The sequence below is a fragment of the Arachis ipaensis genome, chromosome B04 (assembly GCF_000816755.2).
Source record: "Arachis ipaensis cultivar K30076 chromosome B04, Araip1.1, whole genome shotgun sequence".
Taxonomy (NCBI): domain Eukaryota; kingdom Viridiplantae; phylum Streptophyta; class Magnoliopsida; order Fabales; family Fabaceae; genus Arachis; species Arachis ipaensis.
In genome coordinates, this window is record NC_029788.2 from 54,705,497 (window position 1) to 54,727,921 (window position 22,425).

Genomic DNA, 22,425 nt, shown 5'->3' on the forward strand with positions numbered 1-22,425 from the left:
GAACCAAGAGAAGCTCAAGGAGAAAGAAGAACCTCAAGCTTCAAAGAAAGGAAAGGAAGTTATGGAGGAACAATCACAAGAACAGAGGACAATGATGAAGACATACACTCCCTCCATTCCATATCCTCAAAGGTTTAACAAGGAGATCAAAGACCAATAGTTTCCTAAGTTCCTAGAAGTGTTTAAGAAGCTGGAAATTAATATTCCCCTTACTGAAGCTCTAGAACAAATGCCTCTATATGCAAAATTCCTCAAAGCTCATCAACAAGAAAAGGAGCTGGAATGAGAAAGAGACAGTGATTCTAACCCAGGAATGCAGTGCAGCAATCCAAGAAGGCATTCCACCAAACCTCAAAGACCCTGGGAGTTTCTACATGCCTTGTACCATTGGTAACACAGTCATTGACAAGGCACTGTGTGATTTGGGCTCCAGCGTTAACCTCATGCCTCTATCTATGATGAGAAGGGTATCTATAGAAATAGTGAAGCCTACACAGATGTCATTAGAGCTAGTAGATAGATCTTTGGTAATTCCCAAGGAAGTGATTGAAAATCTCTTGATCAGAGTAGGGAAATTCATATTCCCTGCAGATTTTGTAATACTGGACTTAGGTGAAGAAGGGGATGACTCTATCATATTGGGAAATGATGAGAAGATCACTCTGAATGTCTTCCAGGAAGTACAGCACACTGTTGAAGAGAATAGCTGCATGAAAGTTGAAGAGGAAGATGGACATTAGGAAGAAAAAGCCAAGGAGACATTCCTCAGCTCACCTGTGAAGCAAGAAATGGACAGTGGAAAAGAGAAAGAAGGTAAGGAACATGTGGAGGCTGAAAAGAGAAGGCAAGAAGGGGTTGAAAACTTGATTATTGAGAAGGAGGTCCCTGACATAAAACATGTTGCAAAGGAAGAGGGACCCAATGTGAAGCTAGTGACAATAAAAGAGTGCTCCATGGGAGGTAGCCCATGATTTAATGTTCTTGCTGTTATTTTAATTTCAATAATTACTGATTTTTCTAGCATAAATTTGAGCTCTTATGAGTAGATTTAATGATTGCACACATCATTTTAGAGCATATGTTTGACTCCTAAGTTTGGTGTGCCTAAAGGCACTTTAAAATAGCTTTTCAAGCATGATTGATCATAGAACCATTCTATGATATATACTCATTCTTTCTGTTTAAGTATATTGCCAAACCTTAAGTTTGGTGTCTGTATATGTTGTGAATTTCAAGATTGTCAATTTTTACTCAAAGGCTCAAATTCATGAATAGATAAACCATACATTGCATCATTTTATGAGTTTATGGTAGCATAGTAGCAAATAAAATGTTCCTTATAATGAATATACTAATTATGATAGACATTCACTAGATTTCATATAAAGCACGTAGCAGAGAGCAAGTTTGGTGTTCACAAAAAAATTGGTTCAATTCTTAAGGAGCATATTTGGTTTTTCATAAATAAGGAACATATAGAAGATTTTGTTTTTCTTTATTATTTTCCACTTAACAAACACCACCACCATATTGAATATAAAAGTTTAAGCTCACTAATTGTTGGTTCACATGGATAGGAATGGGGAGATTTAAAGAAAAGGACAAAAGGGGCATGCATGGTCATCACAAGATGAAAAAGGGAGTCACATGTGCCTAGGGAAGTGTGCTCTCTTGAGAACAAAATATGCATGGTTTAGCACTTTGGAGGCCGAACCACATGCACCCAATAGAGAAGCAATCCTTGTCTTCAACCATCTCCACATGCACACCATCCACTTCATGGATCCTCAACAATATTTTGCTCAATCCTCACCCTTCATTGCCAAATAACCGAGCCAGTGTTTCCCTCCAACAATACCTCCCCTTCTATAAATTGGCAACAACATTCCTTAAGCGATACACCTTTGTTTTCTTCGTATAAATCCTCCAACTGCTTGCTTTATTTCATGCCTTGGTTATAAATTGGTAGCAGCACCTCTTAAGCTCACACAACCATTGCTTTCTTCATATACACACATTACATCATCCTTGTGCAACTCAAAGACACACCTTACCTCCCATTCTTTCCATTATAACCGTGTCTTAACCCAATTTCATCCTTATTTCTTCTTTCTTCCTTCTTTCCATCTTAATATATGGCTTCCTCAAGTTCTAGAAGAAGGAAATGAAAGGAACCAATAGTAGCCGAACCACCAACCTATGATACCAAGAAATTTAAGTCTCAATTCCATGAATCAAGGTATCATAGGCTAATGGAATCAAGGAAAGTCATTCCAGAGACGGGGTTTAGACTGAAAGATGGAGAATATCCCATCATGAGAAGAATAGAGGCTGAGAGGAGATGGAAACTTCTGTATAAACCTCTCACAGACATCAGTACAGTCATGATAAGAGAATTTTATGCAAATGCTGTGAGGACAAGCAAAGACAACCCTCCCTATAAAAGTTATGTTAGGGGGGTTGAGGTAGATTTTAGCCCTCCATCCATTATGAGTCAAACAGATAAGGGTAATATCATATAGAGAATCCAGTTTTGAGGAAAGACTGCAGGGTGAGAATGACCCTGATGAGATATTAAATGGGCTGTGCTTTGAAGGCAAGGATTGGGAAAGAGACTCAGAGGGAGCTCCAAGCCACTTGAAAAGAATGTATCTCATACCAGAAGCCAAAGGTTGGTATGAGATAGTGAAAAGATCTATCCTCCCTACTGCAAATACATCTGAGGTCACAATCAAGAGAGCAATTCTGACCTATTGCATACTTAGGGGAGGAGAAGTCAATGTCCCACAGCTCATCGCGGATAGTATTCAAGAAATAGCTGAGGATACTGGTAAAAGTAGACTTGGTCACCCAAGCACTATTCTAAGGCTGTGCAAAAGAGCTGGAGTACTCTTTGAGGATGAAAATACTGAGAAGGTAAAAGGGAGCAGAGGGATCACCAAGCAAAGCATGGAGGGTGTCACTGATGACACTGACAATCAGCAAGAGAGGAGAGCTCAAGGAAGAAGGAGAAGACCACAAGTTGAGGGGGAACAAGCTCCTGGTGCAATGGATCTGAGCCAAATGCAAAGAGCCATTAAAGAAATGTCTCAACAATACATGAGAGCACAGGAGCAACAACAGGAGCAATACTTGAGGCAACAAGAGCATTATTTGAAGGATCGTGAGCAACAACTGCAATGGCAGCAACAAATGATGGAAAAGCAAGAAAACTTCCATCTTCAGATGTTGGATCAATAGAGGGAGTTTCAAGCAAAAATTCTTGAGGGGCAAAAGGAACAATCAGAAAACGTTTAAGAATCAGTTAATGGATTGTTCCTACGACAGGCCAAGTATGGGGAGTACACCAATAATCTCTACCAATGGAAGAATATCTATCATACAATTGGAGAGCATAGGTATGTGGACATAATGGAGTATGATATAGCAACTCAAGCAAAGCTGGACTATGTAGTCCATAGCATGCCAGCATTGAACCAACAGATCAAGCCATTTGAGCAATGCCAAGAGTTGGTAGATAATTAGAGAGCACAAGCCAAGAAAAATACAGCACACATGCAACAAGGATTGAAGGAGGCTGGGCTCTGGGATCAAGTAGACAAGATTTGGGATCGAATGTGCCCTGTTGAAGAACCCCAAGAAAGAAAGAAGAAGAAGAAGAAGAAGAAGAAAGGAGAAAGCAACAAGGGGAAAGAGCACGACAACTAGAGGTGGTGGAGTTCTTTTTATAGTTTTAATTAAATAAGGATGATACATATCTGAAACATGATATGCCTCCAAATATTTTATATTCTGCACTTTCATATCTTGAGTAGTTTTCTTGTTAGGATTTGCATTATGCTTGTTATCACTTATCTGCTTTAAATTCATGTTTTGTTTCCCTTTTTGCATCAATAAGAGAAAATATTTGAAAAAAAAAGTGATTGTCCAATGTTGTAGGAATCAAAATGAAGTCTTGTGGTGGTAATAGCTTGATTAAGATGAAAAGCTCAATAATAAGAGCTGCATAATAGAGTGTTCTTTGTAGTGTGAACTTGGTTGCTGTCATAAACTCTTTTATCAATAAATATCCCTGTAAAATGAAGCAAAGTAAGGAAGAAAAAGAAATGAAAAGCCAAGAATTGGCAAAGAAACAAACAATAAGACTAGACACCAATAGCTTGGACCTTAGAACATATGCCTGTGATGCTTTTGTACTAGGATATGCTTGGACAATTAGGTTCTGAGGAGTCTTTTAAAACTTGGTAACTTGGATTAACTAATCCGGGATTACCAACCGAAAGTCCATCATCAAGAGCAACCTAGCTACAAAGTATTTAGTGATCCAAAGAGATGTTGGGCATCAATGTTCCTAAGAGAATTTGTGAGCCAAGTATCGGTAGTGAAAAAGTGTTGAGGAAAATTTAGCCAAAAGGCTGCTGCAACAATTGACACTGAGTTACTATTAAGAAATAAGCTTTCTAAGCAAAAGAAAGAAGGAAAAACCAAGGAGGGACCAATCAAAGAGTAAGGCATTATGACAGCAACTCTAGTGAATCCTCAAAGAAACATTTCTTATCTGTCAGCAAAGAATAAGTGAGCTGCATTTTTTATCTGCATAAAACCCCATATTTAAAATTCTATTATCTGCTAAATAAGGACATGTATGCTTCTCTGTTTCATTTCATTTCTTCTCATGTTTAGTGCTTGCTTGGGGACAAGCAAGATTAAAGTTTGGTGTTGTGATGACAAGTCATCTTATACTAGTTTTACAAGCATTTTTCATTAGTTTCATTAGGTTTTATGCACTTTTTTGCACAATAAGTAAGTGATTGGAGTGGATTTTCATGATTATGTTAAATCAATCAAACATCATTTATTTTACACAAAATCATAGGTGTTATGCTAGAATTAATTGATTTTATAAATAATGCAAGATCTTGTGATTTTGGTGGGACTTTGATTAGTTGTTAGGTTACTTGTAGGTGAAGAAATGATGGAAAGAGGAATTATTGGCACACTTTGAAGTTTGAGCACGATTTAGACCTTAGGCCACGCTTTTTAAAGCGTGACCCATGAAAACAAAGTGTGGCGCATCAAAGCTCACAAGGAGCGCTCAAGGTTGCAAACGGAGCGCCCAAGAGGAAGCACCAAATAGTGCAGCAAAGGCAAAGGCTAGCGCTCCAAAATGTGAACGCTACGTTCACTCTTGTGACCTTTTTCGAAGAGAGAAAGGAAAGGTAGCAAGGCTCACAAGGGCCAGCGCTCAAACAAAGAAACATAGCGATCCCTTTCTTCACCTTTCTCGTGCTCTTGGCCAAGGAGAGCAAGGCTCTTGCCCAAGAAATATAAGGAAGTGCAGGGCTCTCACCAAGGCTCGAAGAGGGGGGCACCAAGGGAGCTGAGCACGCACCAAGACAAAGAGGGGTGGCACTCAAAAATTCAAGGGTAGCACTCACTTTTGCCACCTTTTTCGTACCTCAACCAAGGAAAGCAAAGCTCACCCAGGAAAGCAAAGGAATGTAGCACTCAAAGAGTGAGAGGAACGTTCACTTAGTGAACGCTATGGACAAGGGGGCTTGGCTCACCAAGGCTAAGTGAACGCAACGTTCACTACATCAAACGGAACGCTCCCCTAGAAGGTTCACACACACCTTGACCCAACTTGAACCAAAGCCAACCGGACCCATCCTTCTTCAAATCCATTTTTCATTCAAGGCCAACTTTGAAAAGCCCACTCCAAGCTTTGAAGACCAAAATAGAAAGTGTATAAATAGGATTAAGTTTGATTTGTAAAGGACCTTTTAGCTCACTTTTAGTTTTCACTTTTAAATTTTCATTTGGGAATTTAGAAATTGGGAATTGGATTTAGTTTTCTTTCTATTTTCATTTTCTTTTCTTCTGCAACTTCTACTATCTGTTCTTGGATTTTGAATTGAGATTGAAGAGCTCCATTGATTCTAAATATGAGAATCATCTTTCACTTTTCTTCTCAATTGTTCCAAGAATTGGATCTGAGTTTAGTTTTCTTTTTTTATTTTCTTCTTCTGCAACTTTTAATTTCTGTTTTGGGTTTTTGAATTGAGATTGAAGAATTCCATTAAATCTGGATCTGAGAATCATCTTTGCTTTTCTTTCATATAGTTTTGGAAATTGGAAAATTGGATCTAAGTTTTATTTACTGTTTTCCTTTTCATTTCTTCTGCAATTACTTTGCTGCTTGATCAAGAGAGCAATTGAGATCTAGATCTGCTTTCTAATCTCATTTCTCTTCTTCGATCTTCAATTTCTCTTTAGGATTTCATAAGTAATTCAAGTTTTCTTGTTGTTTTGATTTTTCAAGCAATTTTACATTTCTGTTTGGTTGCAGATCTAAATTTCTTCATCTCAGAACTCTCTGATCTTCTTTAACTTGCAGTTTCTTGTTGAATTCTGAATCCCAGTACCCAAATCCTTTTACTCTTCAAGCAATTTACATTTCTCAGCAATTTAGATTCAGCAATTTACATTTCTTGCACTTTAAGTTTCAGTTATTTACTTTTCTTGCAATTTAAGTTTCTGCTCTTTTACTTTCTTACTCTTTAAGTTACTTGCAATTTATCTCTTCTGCACTTTACTTTTCTGCACAATTTACCTTCTGCACTCTTATTCACCTGCAATTTAGCTCTTGTCAATCAAAATCACTCAAATCATTAAATATTCGCTTAACTAAATTCATCACCTAACTACTATTGCTCAATCCATCAATCCCCGTGGGATCGACCTCTCTCTTGTGAGTAATTACTACTTGATGCGACCCGGTACACTTGCCGGTGAGTTTTGTGTGGAATCTAATTTCCACCCATCAGGGAGGAGCTCTATTATAATTCACATGATTGAGTGAACTTCTTCTTCTTCTCAATCCACTTGGGTAGCTAAGAAATAACTTCTGTTTTGGATTTGATCCATTCACTCCGGAAGGGTTTGGATCCATTGAATTTTTATGGGAGCCTCGGAAGGGGAATCATGGAAATTAGAACTGAAGCTCTGTTTGTCACAATTCTCTAGACCAACACTATTCAGAAGGAATTGAGGTTTTGAGAATTTGTGTGGCTTATGAATAAGGGAAAGTGCTTAACCTCTTCTCATGACAATTAGATCAAGGAATTGACAAGATTAATTATGATTAGAGAGATTGGGTTGCCAAGGAATTGGGATCCAATCAATTTCAATCAGCGATAGATTCACTCATATGATTGAGAATGAAGTTGAGACCCATTTAATTCATGATGAATTATGATATCTCCAATCCCTAGTGAATCTTTGCTTCTGTTATTTCCCATTTGATTGCTTTGAGTTTCATTTAATATTCTGCCATTTACTTTCAGCACTTTAAATTCCTTGCCATTTATATTCTGTTAAGCAATTTCACCTAATTCACCACTGTTAGCTTGACTAAACTAATCACCAAACTAAAGTTGCTTGATCCATCAATCCTCATGGGATCGACCTCACTCACGTGACTTTTACTACTTGATGCGACCCGGTATACTTGTTGGTTAGTTTGTGTGGAAATCTAATTTTTTGGACATCAGTAACCCCCCACCTCCGAGGAACGAACGCGACAATAAAGGAGCTGAAAAACAAAATGCTTCGCATTTAAAAAAAAAACTTGCAAACAGATGAACGGACTGAACCAAGATGCTTGAGCACGACTTCTCCAAAGAGATCGAAGCTCTGAAAAGCACGATCTCATGGAAAGGTCCGAACTCAAGCAGGGGCACTGTTCATACCCTAGACCAAGCTGTATTACCTTGGTTGGACGACGTCAGAGCGACCCACCTCTCATAAAGATTGGCTCGCAACCGACCTCTTCTTAAAAAGGTCGGCCAAATCATCATAGAGGCCCAACTAGGCCCAAACAAAAGGGCTCAGCATACTCTAAAGGCGGCTAGCCTGAAATATAAGGTGACTTCGCTCAAAGATAAGATAAGATAACTAACTTATCTCCAGAAAGGTCACTCCACACTACTATAAATACACTGGAGCACCCAGGTATAACTCATACTCTGATTCTACACAAAAAACCTGCATAAAACACGTGGTAACTTAAGCATCGGAGCCTCTTGCAGGTACCACCACCCTCCGGTGACGAAGGATCAGCAGCATCTCCAACTCCACCAGGTCGGACACAGCTCCACCGACCAACACAGAAGATCTCGTTCGAGATCGACCTTCAATTTCAGGTAATCCTCGGAACAATACACATATCAAATTCTCTAGTCATTAATTTGCTAAATTCAACACACAATGATTCATTTGCCGAGCCAAAGACAATATCATCTACACAGACTTGAACTAGAATGAAATGGTCATTATATTCTTTAATAAATAGAGTTGTATCTGCAGTACTGATGCCAGGGCATTTTGGCCAGTTTCACTGACCCTTTCTTTATTGTTTTTAGGGTAGTTTCATGCATTTTCTTAGGGAATAAGTAAGTTTTGAGTAGAATTTCACTTACATCTTGATTCAAGCATACATTGTGCACTTTACATGATTTCATGAGGATTTTGCATGAATTTAATGACAAATTGGATGATGCATTTCCCATGACTGGGACTAGAGCTTTGATGCACTTTATTGCTTGATTTCAGGACAAAGGAAGCAAGGAAGAACCACATTAGCAGCCACGTTAGTCTAACTAACGTGACTTCTAACGTGGAATGGGAGCTAACTTGCAAAGTTAATGAGAAAAATAATCGCCAATAACGCCCTCGAAGCCATAATAGCCCACGTTAAGAGTCACGTTAACTAACTTAACGTGAACTCTAACGTGGAAGAAAGAAATGAAGCCAACGTTAGTGACACTTACCTTTGTCACTAACATTGGACCAAGCTCACAATTGGCCACCGCCATGTTAACCTAGTTAGCGTGGACTCTAACGTAGAGGGAAGGGAAGACTCTCAACGTTATTGGGGAAGGTGAGTCCCAATAATGTGTGCGAAGGACCAAGAGGCAACGTTAGTGGTCACGTTAATGCCACTAACGTTGAAGTTAACGTGGACCATCCCTGGGTGAGGAACGTTAGTGAAAAAGGTGATTGTCACTAACGTTCTCGAACCCACACTCTCACTTAACGTTAACGCCACTAACGTCCTGAGCTAAACACCCTGCCTACTTCACACTTTCTCTCTGCAAGTAAAGCTAAGCCCACTGCAGAAGATAACTACTTCAAACTCAAGATCCAAAGGCCCATATCCAAGACTTGAAGAACCAACTAGAAGATCAGAAGAGTAGTATATATAGGGGTAGTTTTGAATTAGGAAAGGAGCTTTTTCGGGGGGACATGGAAATTGGGAACTACTCTCTGTATAATTTACTTTCTCTGCGCTTCTAGTTCTAATTTTCATGATGTATTCTCCATCTTTGTTTTCTATTTCCAGAGCTATGAACAACTAAACCCCTTTCATTGGGTTAGGGAGCTCTGTTGTAATTTGATGGATCAATACTAGTTTTCATTACTCTTCTTCTATCTTTTCTCTTGATTTTACTAGAAAGCTTTCAATCTTCATCCAATTGGGTAGTTATCTTGGAAAAGAAGCTATTCATACTTGGATCTCTTCTGAACCTTAGAAGAGGAATGAAGAGATCATGCTAGAAATGCTTTCTCATGTTGGACCAAATTGGGGTTGGTTGGATATGGTGACTATAATCCTACTAACACTTGATTTGGGAATGCATGTGGTATAATCAGTGACCATACTTCATCTCTTCTCATGAGAATTGACCAAGGAATTGGCTATTGATCAAGATTTGAGAGATTGAATTGCCAAGGAATTGGAATTTGATCACTTAAGATTGCCAAGGAGATCAATGAATGCATTGATTGAGGAAGAGATGAAAATTAATTTGATTCGGAGAATGCAACATCTCCTAAGCCCAATGAATCCCCATCTCTAATCTTACCCATTCTCTTTAATTTCTGCAATTTACTTTTATGAGCATCTTCCCCATTCCCATTTAAATTCTGCAATTTACCTTTCGCCATTTACTTTCAGCTCTTTACTTTCGGCATTTACATTTTCTGCTATTTACTTTCTCGCCATTTAATTTCCTGCAACACTCAAACCAAATTCTGCTTCGCTCAACTAGAAAATTCCTCTAATCAAAGTTGCTTGACCAATCAATCCCTGTGGGATTCGACCTCACTCTATTGTGAATTTTTACTTGACGACAATTCGGTACACTTGCCGAAGGAAAATTGTTGAGAGACAAGTTTCCGTGTGCATCAAGTACCTCTTTGAAAACCATTTTTCAATAAGAAAAAACTAAGTCTTTCATTCAAGCTCTAAGAGCTTGTCTCAAATCATAAAGTGCTTTTGAGAGTTTAAAAACATGGTTTAGGAAAACTTTGTTTTCAAAATTAGGAGGTTGAGCCACCTATACTTCTCTATCATCGATACCATTTAAGAAGACACATTTAACATTAATTTGAAAATGTTTAAACCCTTGGTGAGTGGCATAGGAAAGTAACAATCTTATGGCCTCCATTCTTGCAACTGGAGCAAAAGACTTGTCATAGTCAATTCCCTCCTCTTAGTCATATCCTTGAGCCACAAGTCTTGCTTTGTTCCTTGCTATGCTACCATTCTTTCCCAACTTGTTTAAAAAAATCCACTTTGTTCCCATCACCTTTTTCCCATTGAAGCTTAGTACTAATATCCATACGTCATTTTTCTTAAATTGAATCAGCTCCTCTTTCATTTCTTTGACCCATGATGGATCTTTAAGAGCTTCATTCACATTTTATGGTTTGATTTGAGAAATGAAGGCAAGATTAATTTGTTCCATCCTCTTTCTATTCGAGGATCTAGAGGTGACACCTTGTAACAAATATCCAATGATGAAATCTTGTGGATAATTCTTCAAGAATTTCCATTCTCTTGGTTTGGGAGTCTTAGGATCGGATTCAAATGGAGTTTGATTTGATTGGCTCTCCTTTCCAGGATTTTCTACAGTAGCAGAAGGTGAAACGAGTTTATCTCCTATAGAGTGGTCTGCAATATCAGAATCAGGGACAGCTTGCATGGATTCCAATTTATCTTGAATTTTGGCTTCATTTTGGTTCTTTTTAACATGATTTCTTACATCATTATCTTCAACAACACTTTGAATAGAATTAGAATCACAGAAAATGACGTGTATGATTTTCTCAATGGTTCTAGAGTCTTTAAGGTATACGTTATAGGCCTTGTTAGAGGTTGAATATCCTACAAAAGTACATTCATATGACTTTGGATCAAACTTTCCAAGATTGTCTTTTGTATTCAAAATAAAATATTTATATCCAAATACATAGAAGTATTCAAGGTTTGGAGGAGTTTTTTTTCATAGCTCAAAAGGTGTTTTCTTTAAAAACTTTCTAATGATTGTTCTATTCAAAATATAGCAAGTTGTATTTACAGCTTCAGCCCAAAGAAATTTAGGTACTTCATTTTTACAAAGCATGGCTCTAGCCATTTCTTGAAGGCTTATATTTCTCCTTTCTACAACACCATTATATTGAGGTGTTTTAGGACAGGAAAAATTGCGTAAAATACCTAATTCATTACAAAATGATTCAAAACTTTGGTTTTTAAATTCTTTTTTGTGATCACTTCTAATAAAAGCAATTTTTAAGTCTTTTTCATTTTGAATCTTTGTGCACAAAATATTGAAGGCTGAAAAAGCATCATTCTTGTGAGCTAAGAAGAGAATTCAACCAAATCTAGTATAGTCATCAATCACAACTAGGCCATAATGTTTACCTCCTAGGCTTTGAGTTCTAGTAGTACCAAAAAGAACAATGTGTAGCAACTCCAAAGGTCTCTTAGTTAAAACGTCTTCCTTTGATTTGAAAGAACTTTTGTTTTGTTTATCCATTTGGCAAGCTTCACAAGTGATGTCTTTGTCAAATTTAATTTTAGGAAGAATTCTAACTAAGTCCCTTTTTATTAGCTTAGAGATTTGAAACATGCTTGCATGTTCCAATCTGTTGTGCTATAACCACTTTTCTAAATCTATGGAGGTGAAGCATGTTACATTTTATTCTCTAAGTTCCTCTAAAGTGAGACTATACACATTATTACACCTTCTTGCAACAAACAAAATATCACCAAAATTTTCATTTACAACTTAGCATTCTAACCTTTTGAAAGTAACAAAATAATCCAAATCACAAAGTTGATTAATACTTAGAAGATTGTGCTTTAATCCATCAACCAAGAATACAATATTTATGAAAGTTGAAAAATCCTTACCCACTATACCTACTGCAATGATTGCCGTTTCCATCATCATCGAAAGTTATGAATACCCCATCATACTTGTTGAGTTTGACGAAGAATATAAATTGTCCGGTCATGTGCCTTGAGCATCTACTATCCAAGTACCGCATATCCTTTTTCTTCTTGGATGCATGGAAAATATGCACAATATTTTAGGGAACCTTAAGTATCCAAATCAATTTGGATCCTTTGATGTTAAACTATTTTAGTTGTCCAAGAGCATTGAAATTTCTAACAACCTTCTACACTTTATTTCCAAATTTCCTTTCAACAATAAAGCAATGAAGGGATAAATGGTCATTCTTTTTGCAAGTTTGACAATGAATCCCCTTTAATGATTTTTGCAAGTGATAAGAGGTTTAAACTCTTATAGTTTTAGAGGTTGAAGCTTCAGTTTTAGCATAAGGTTTTCCAAAAACAGCTTTCTTTTTTTCAAAATAACCCAATCCAGATTTTTAAAAAAGAGGTTTTTGACTACCTAGTAATTTGTCTAAGTTTCCAGAACTTTGAGCGAATTTTGCTATGTCTTGGTTCAAGCATTTAATCATTTTATGTAACCTTTCATTTTTATCAATTCAGTCTATTAAATCAATTCAGTATATTAAAGCAATAACCGGGTGCTTCCATTTGAATTCTTTATTTTCTAATTAAAGATGTTTATTTTCTTCAATTAACTCAACAAAACTTTCAGTTTTCTTTAGTTTTTCTTTAAGGAATGCATTTTCAGCTTTTAAGGAATCAACTTAAACATCACATTTATAGCATCTATCCAAAACATGTCTAACATGACAGTTAAATCATTAATCATTTAATATAATTCTTTATTATTTAGGATAGGATAGTTTACCTCTTCCACTTGATCTTGATCAGTGATGAACGGATATTTTATACCACGAATGTCGCCATCATTCTAGCTTATACCACAAAGATTCTGATTAAGAGATCTAAGAGATACTCATTCAATCTAATCTAGAACGGAAGCGGTTGTTAGGCACGCGTTCATAGGGAATGATGATGATTGTCACGTTCATCACATTCAGGTTGAATTGCGAATGAATATCTTAGAAGCGAAATAAGATGAATTGAATAGAAAACAGTAGTACTTTGCATTAATCTTTGAGGAAACTCTACCGTTGAAAATACATAAGTGAAAGGTTTATGCATGGCCGAATGGCCAGCCCCCAAAACGAGATCACAGGATCAAAATACAATCCAGGATCCAGGATGTCTAATACAATAGTAAGAGGTCCTATTTATAATAAACTAGCTACTAGGGTTTACAGAAGTAAGTAATTGATGCATAAATCCACTTCCGGGGCCCACTTGGTGTGTGCTTGGGCTGAGCTTTAACTTTCCACGTACAGAGGCCATTTGTGGAGTTGAACGCCAGGTTTTGATCCATTTCTGGCATTCAACTCTGGTTTTTGATCCCTTTCTGGCGCTGAACACTAGAATTGGGCAGAGAGCTGGCGTTGAATGCCAGTTTGCGTCGTCTAAACTTGGGCAAAGTATAGACTATTATATATTGCTGGAAAGCCCTGGATATCTACTTTCCAACGCAATTGGAAGCGTGCCATTTCAATTTCTGTAGCTCTAGAAAATCCATTTTGAGTGCAGGGAGGTCAGAATCCAACAGCATCAGCAGTCCTTCTTCAACCTCTGAATCTGATTTTTGCTCAAGTCCCTCAATTTCAGTCAGAAAATACCTGAAATCACAGAAAAACACCCAAACTCATAGTAAAGTCCAGAAATGTGAATTTAACATAAAAACTAATGAAAACATCCCTAAAAGTAACTAGATCCTACTAAAAACATACTAAAAATAATGCCAAAAAGCGTATAAATTATCCGCTCATCACAACACCAAACTTAAATTGTTATTTTTTTTCTGCAAGCTTTGTTCTTTGCTGCTTTTTCTTACTTCAAGTATCATTTTTATGATTTTTCAGATTATCAAATAACATGTCTCCTAGTCATCATTCTTTCAAGAGCCAACATATTTAACATTCTTAAACAACAACTTCAAAAGACATATGCACTGTTCAAGCATACATTTAGAAAACAAGAAGCATTGTCACCACATCAATATAATTAAACTAAGTTCAAGGATAAATTCGAAACTCATGTACTTCTTGTTCTTTTGAATTAAAACATTTTTCATTTAAGAGAGGTGATGGATTCATAGAACATTCATAACTTTAAGACAAAGTTACTAACTACTAATGATCATGTAATAAAGACACAAACATAGATAAGCACATAGCATAGAAAACGAAAAACAGAAGAAATAAGAACAAGGAATGAGTCCACCTTAGTGATGGTGGCGTTTCCTTCTTGAGGAACCAATGATGTCCTTGAGCTCTTCTATGTCTCTTCCATGCCTTTGTTGCTCCTCCCTCATTGTTTTTTGATCTTCTCTTATTTTATGAAGGAATATGGAGTGTTCTTGATGTTCCACCCTTAGTTGTCCCATATTGGAACTTAATTCTTCTAGGGAGGTGTTGGTTTGCTCCCAAAAGTTCTGTGGAGGAAGGTGCATCCCTTGAGGTATCTCAGGGATCTCTTGATGGTGAGCTTCCTCATATGTTTCTTGAGCTCCATGAGTGGGCTCTCTTGTTTGCTCCATCCTTTTCTTAGTGATGGGCTTTAGAGATGAATCTTTCCATCTCCCATGGCTCAGAGGCGAAAGCACTTGCCTTCCCTTTCCTCTTTGAGGTTTCTCTGGCCTTAGGTGCCATTAATGGTTATGAAAAAACAAAAAGCTTATGCTTTTACCACACCAAACTTAGAATGTTGCTCGCCCTCGAGCAAAAGAAGAAAGAATAGAAGAAGAAGAAGAAGATATGGAGGAGATGGAGGGATGTGTGTATGGATGTGAGTGGTAAATGGAAAACAGAAGGGATGATCATGAATGGAGAGAGAGGGTGAGGTGGGTGGGGATCCTGTGGGGTCCACAGATCCTGAGATGATCCTGTGGTGTCCACAGATCTTGAGGTGATCCTGTGGTGTCCACAAATCTGGAGGTGTCAAGGATTTACATCCTTGCACCCATTAGGCATGTAAAAATGCCCTTGTACACAACTCTGGGCGTTCAACGCCAGGTTGGTGCCCATTTTAGGCCTTCAACACCCAATTACTGGCCATTTCTTGCGTTGAACGCCAGAACCATGCTTGTTTTGGGCGTTCAGTGCCAGGATGCTGCCCATTTTGGGCGTTCAGCGCCAGAACCATGCTCTGTTCTGGCGTTGAACGCCAGACAGGTGCTTCCTCCAGGGTGTGATTTTTCTTCTGCTATTTTTGATTCCGTTTTCAATTTTTATATTTACTTTGTGACTCCACATGATCATGAACCTATAAAGACATATAACTAAGAAAAATATAGTTAGATAAATAAAAATTGGGTTGCCTTCTCTTAATTTCCTCTTCAAAGTCCTTTCAGGTTCTGAATCAGCTTCAACAAGAATGCCTTTTTCTCTGTCCCTGCTCATAAGAAAGAGAAGAGAAAAAGAAAAGAAGAGGAATCCTATATGTCACAGTAAAGAGGTTCCTTATTGTTAGTAGAAGAAAAGAAGAAGAGAAAAATCTGAACTCAGAAAGAGAGAGAGAAGGTTCGGATTTTTGGTGGGTGAGGCAGAGATGTTAGTAGATGAATAAATAAATAGAATAAGATGAGAGAGGGGAAATTTCGAAAATAATTTTTGAAAAAGAGTTAGTGATTTTTGAAAATAGTTTTTGAAAAAGGTTAGTAATTTTCGAAAATTAAGATTTAAAAATTAAAATAATTAGTTAATTAAAAAGAAATTTTTGAAAAAGGGGGAAGATATTTTCAAAAATTAGAGAGAGAGAGAGTTAGTTAGGTAGTTTTGAAAAAGATGAGAAACAACAAAAAGTTAGTTAGTTAGTTGAGACAAATTTTGAAAATCAATTTTGAAAAGATAAGAAGTTAGGAGGTTAGAAAAGATATTTTTGAAATCAAATTTTTGGAAAAGGTGAGATAAGAAGATATTTTTGAAAAGATATGATAGAAATTAGTTTTTGAAAAAAGGATTTGATTTTTAAAAAATACAATTAATGACTTGATTCATAAGAAATCACAAGATATGATTCTAGAACTTAAAGTTTGAATCTTTCTTAACAAGTAAGTAACAAACTTGAAATTTTTGAATCAAAACATTAATTGATTATGTTATTTTTGAAAATTTGATGTAAAAATAAGAAAAAGATTTTTGAAAAATATTTTTGGAATTTTTGAAAATAACTAAGAAATTTGAAAAAGATTTGATATTTGAAAAAGATTTTGAAAAAGATAAGATTTTTAAATTGAAAATTTGATTTGACTCATAAAAACAACTAGATTTTAAAATTTTTTGAAAAAGTCAAATCTAATTTTCGAAATTTTAAGAGAGAAAAAGGGAAAGATATTTTTTTGATTTTTGGAATTTTTATGATGAGAGAGAAGAACAAGAAAAATGATGCAATGCATGAGAATTTTAGATCAAAACATGTGATGCATGCAAGAATGCTATGAATGTCAAGATGAACACCAAGAACACTATGAAGATCATGATGAACACCAAGAACATATTTTTGAAAAATTTTTAATGCAAAGAAAACATGCAAGACACCAAACTTAGAATTCTTTAATGCTTAGACACTAAGAATTCAAGAATGCATATGAAAAACAAGAAAAGACACAAAACATGCAAATGCAAAGATCAAACAAGAAGACTTACCAAGAACAACTTGAAGATCATGAAGAACAACATGAATGCATGAATTTTTGAAAAATGCAAGATGCACATGCAATTGACACCAAACTTATAACATGACACATGACTCAAACAAGAAACACAAAAAATATTTTTTTTTTATTTTTATGATTTTATGATTTTTTTGTATTTTCTTTTAATTTTTTTTTTCGAAAATCATTTTGAAAAAGAAAAATAAGGATTCCAAAATTTTTAATATGAATTCCAGGAATCTTATGCTCTAAAGCTCCAATCAAAGGGTCAGGCTTGGCTCAATAGCCAGCCAAGCTTTAGTATGTAACTCAGACATGACACGTCTAACATGCCCTACAGTCGTATTAGACATGGCTTTACAGCCAGCCATGCTTCATGAAACACTAGAATTCATTCTTAAAAATTCTGAAGAAAAATTATATTTTTGAAAACATTTTTTTTTTAAAAAAAAATTTTCTTTTTTCGAAAACAAAGAAGAAAATTTTGAAAGATTTTTGAAAAATTTTTGAAAATAAAAGAAAAAGGAAATTACCTAATCTGAGCAACAGGATGAACCGTTAGTTGTCCAAACTCGAACGATCCCCGGCAACGGCGCCAAAAACTCGGTGCGCAGAAATTGTGATTACACTTTGATTATGTAAAATTCATCGCTCTTTCTTTCCCTGGTAATGGCACCAAAAAAATGATGCCAATACCATGGTTCACAACTTCGCACAACTAACCAGCAAGTGCACTGGGTCGTCCAAGTAATACCTTACGTGAGTAAGGGTCGAATCCCACGGAGATTGTTGGTATGAAGCAAGCTATGGTCACCTTGTAAATCTCAGTCAGGCGGATATCAAATCATTCAATCATTGAATCCTACTCGGAATACCACAGACAAAGTTTAGACCTTCCGGATTCTCTTGAATGCCACCATCATTCTAGCTTACACCACGAAGATTCCGATTAAGAGATCTAAGAGATACTCATTCAGTTGAAGGTAGAACGGAAGTGGTTGTCAGGCACGCGTTCATAGGGAATGATGATGATTGTCACGTTCATCACATTCAGGTTGAAGTGTGAATGAATATCTTAGAAGTGAAATAAGATGAATTGAATAGAAAATAGTAGTACTTTGCATTAATCTTTGAGGAACAGCAGTGCTCCACACCTTAATCTATGGAGTGTAGAAACTCTACCGTTAAAAATACATAAGTGAAAGGTCCAGGCATGGCCGAGATTGCCAGCCCCCAAAACGAGATCACAGGATCAAAATACAATCCAGGATCCAGGATGTCTAATACAATAGTAAGAGGTCCTATTTATAATAAACTAGCTACTAGGGTTTACAGGAGTATGTAATTGATGCATAAATCCACTTCCGGGGCCCACTTGGTGTGTGCTTGGGCTGAGCTTTAACTTTCCTCGTACAGAGGCCATTTGTGGAGTTGAACGCTAGGTTTTGATCCATTTCTGGCGTTCAACTCTGGTTTTTGATCCCTTTCTGGCGCTGAACTCCAGAATTGGGCAGAGATCTGGCGTTGAACGCCAGTTTGCGTCATCTAAACTTGGGCAAAGTATGGACTATTATATATTTCTGGAAAGCCCTGGATGTCTACTTTCCAACGCAATTGGAAGCGTGCCATTTCGAGTTCTGTAGCTCCAGAAAAGCTATTTTGAGTGCAGGGAGGTCAGAATCCAACAGCATCAGCAGTCCTTCTTCAACCTCTGAATCTGATTTTTGCTCAAGTCCCTCAATTTCAGCCAGAAAATATCTGAAATCACAGAAAAACACACAAACTCATAGTAAAGTCCAGAAATGTGAATTTAACATAAAAACTAATGAAAACATCCCTAAAAGTAACTAGATCCTACTAAAAACATACTAAAAATAATGCCAAAAAGCGTATAAATTATCCGCTCATCATGCACATATGTCACGTGTGCGCGTCGATGGATGCACTCCAAATCCTTGATTTTCCATGTGTTCTCCACTTTGCATGCTTTTCTCTTCATTCCTTTGATCCATTCCTAGCCCTTTTCAACTTGAATTCACTAACAAACACATCAAGGCATCTAGTGGAATCAAGTGTGAATTAAAATTAGCAACTTAAAGGCCTAAAAAGCATGTTTATACACTTAAACACTAATGAGCGGATAATTTATACGCTTTTTGGCATTGTTTTTACATAGTTTTTAGTATGATTTAGTTAGTTTTTAGTATATTTTTACTAGTTTTTAAATAAAAATCACATTTCTGGACTTTACTATGAGTTTGTGTGTTTTTCTATGATTTCAGGTATTTTCTGGCTGAAATTGAGGCACGTGAGCAAAAATCAGATTCAGAGGTTGAAGAAGGACTGTAGATGCTGTTGGATTCTGACCTCCCTGCACTCAAAGTGGATTTTCTGGAGCTAAAAAACTACAAATGGCGCTCTCTCAATTGTGTTGGAAAGTAGACATCCAGGGCTTTCCTGCAATATATAATAGTCTATACTTTGATTAAGGATAGACGATGTAAACTGGCATTGAACGCCAGTTCCATGCTGCATTCTAGAGTCAAACGCCAGAAACAGGTTGCAAAGTGGAGTTAAACGCCAGAAATAGGTTACAAACTGGCGTTCAACTCCAAGAAAGACCTCTACACGTGTAAAGCTCAATGCTCAGCCCAAGCACACACCAAGTGGGCCCTGGAAGTGGATTTCTGCATCAATTACTCATTTCTGTAAACCCTAGTAACTAGTTTAGTGTATATAGGACTTTTTACTATCTTTGTTAGGGATCCTTTGATTAGTTTTATGCTATCTTAGACATTCATGGGGGCTGGCCATTCGGTCATGCCTGGACCATTATCACTTATGTATTTTCAAACGGTAGAGTTTCTACACACCATAGATTAAGGTGTGGAGCTCTGCTGTTCCTCATGAATTAATACAAAGTACTACTATTTTTCTATTCAATTCAAGCTTATTCCTTCTCTAAGATATCCATTCGCACCCAAGAACATGATGAATGTGATGATTGTGTGACACTCATCATCATTCTCACTTATGAACGCGTGCCTGACAAACACTTCCGTTCTACATGCAAACAAGCTAGAATGAATATCTCTTAGATATCTAATACAGGGGACCGAGTCTGAGATATTAGAATCTTCGTGGTATAAGTTAGAACCCATGGATGGCCATTCTTGAGATCCAAAAAGTCTAAACCTTGTCTGTGGTATTCCGAGTAGGATCTGGGAAGGGATGGTTGTGACGAGCTTCAAACTCGCGAGTGCTGGGCGTAGTGACAGACGCAAAAGGATAGTAAATCCTATTCCAGTATAATCGAGAATTGACAGATGATTAGCCATGCAGTGACAGCGCATTGGACCATTTTCACATAGAGGATGGGATGTAGCCATTGACAACGGTGATGCCCTACATAAAGCTTGCCATGGAAAGGAGTAGGAATGATTGGATGAAGACAGCAGGAAAGCAGAGGTTCAGAGGAACGAAAGCATCTCTATACGCTTATCTGAAATTCTCACCAATGAATTACATAAGTATCTCTGTCCTAATCTATGTTTTATTTATCTTTTAATTATTAAAACTCCATAACCATTTGAATCCGCCTGACTGAGATTTGCAAGGTGACCATAGCTTGCTTCAAGCCGACAATCTCCGTGGGATCGACCCTTACTCACGTAAGGTTTATTACTTGGACGACCCAGTGCACTTGCTGGTCAGTTGTGCGAAGTTGTGACAAAGAATTAAGATTATGAACGTGCGTATAAAGTTTTCAGCGCCGTACCAAGGAATGGAACCGTCACGATTTCTGCGCACCAAGCACAATTTAAGGGAGAATTATAAAACCATGCTATTTCATTGAATAAATGTGAGAAAAGTTGATAAAATCCTTTAAATTCCACACAAGATAAATCCTAAAAATGGGGTTTATCAACCTCCCCACACTTAAACAATAGCATGTCCTCATGCTAAACCAAGAAAGAGAGAAAGTGTATCAACATTTATTCAATGCAAATAAATTATATGCAACCTATCTAAATGCAACTATCTATATGAATGCAATTACTTGGTCAAAACCAATCAACTTACAAGAAAATGTAACAACCCTAGTTTTTAAAAATCAAATAATTATTTATTTGGGATTTATTTTATTTGTTGATAATTTTATTTTAAGAAAATTATTTTACTAAAGGTAATTAAATAGAGTTTCATGATAATTGGAATTTAAACTAATTAGGATTTTTATATAATCTTTATTGGATATTTGATATAATTGAAATTATAATTTTAGTAATTGAAAAGTAAATAAGAAATGTATAATTTAATTTAAATAAATTCTATTATAAATAAATTATGATTTAATTTGAGTTCTATACTTTTAGAAAATAATCTATCGAGCATGATCAAATTGATTTTATGAATACTTTAAGTTTAAGTCAATTAATATTTTTCTACAGTTTTTAACATTAGTTATTTTATAATTTGAAATTAATGTTCTAGTGATAAAAAATAATGAAAAATTATACCATTTAATTTGAATAATTAATATTGAGTTTAAATTATATTTTATAAATTGTGATTAATGTGTCCATTTTATATTCTAAATTAAAAATAATTGATTGAACTTAACAATATGTTGATAAATAATGTTCTTAAATATTTTTAACGGAGTACATTTGATTTAAAAATGATTCTACCCATCAATTTTATCGAAATATCTATCCATATCTATCCATATTCCATTATAAAATCCCTAATTTCTAACCCTAATTCCCAAATTGAATTAGAAACCCTAATTCCCAATTTAATTGAGAAACCCTAACCCTAGGCCCCCTCACCACAGCGTACCCCACCCCCTTTCACCCCTTCAGTGCATCAATTTTAGAAATGGGAAATTAGATAGGAAGAGTAAGGGAACGGAGAAGAGATGGGAGGAAGCGGGGGCTGTTCTCCATCACTGCCGCTGCCCTGGAACACGCCGCCGACGCCTTTGTAGAGACAAGAGGGGGATGTGCCACCGTGATCCTTACCGCTGCTGTCGAGCAGACTCGTTCAAGAGGAGAGAGCACCGCGAGCCGGGGACGACGCGAGGAAGAAGAGGAGTCGTCGCATTCTGCTGTTGCCAGCTCTGTCGCCTCCTATGCCGCCGAGGGTCCCGTTCTTGTTAGACCCGTCACCATCGCCATCGTTGCTGGTGTGGTCAGAGCCACCGTCGCTGGAGAGAGAGGAAGCACGAATCAGAGGAGGAAGCGAGAGATACGACGCAACAGAGGAGGAAGGAGAAGACTTCTGTCACCGTCGCCACATCTCTTCACCGCTACTGCCGTCGATGGAAGTCATCGCCATCGTCAAGCCACTACATCGCCGGACCTCATTGCTGGAAGACCGAATGGAGAGGCTCGCC

General features: G+C 36.9%; 2 protein-coding genes across 2 annotated transcripts in view; both read left to right on the forward strand.

The window, feature by feature from the left end:
- Positions 375–740, forward strand: LOC107636492. Its single transcript, XM_016339996.1, has one exon. It carries the CDS (start codon positions 375–377, stop codon positions 738–740), a length of 366 nt encoding a protein of 121 aa, XP_016195482.1.
- The window catches only part of LOC110271502, a 19,379-nt gene continuing 365 nt past the window's right edge, over positions 3,412–22,425 (forward strand). Inside the window, exons 1-2 of the mRNA XM_021122450.1 lie at positions 3,412–3,513; positions 21,921–22,425. Of these exons, the coding sequence (XP_020978109.1) occupies positions 3,412–3,513; positions 21,921–22,425 (607 nt within the window). The remainder of the gene's footprint in view (positions 3,514–21,920) is intronic.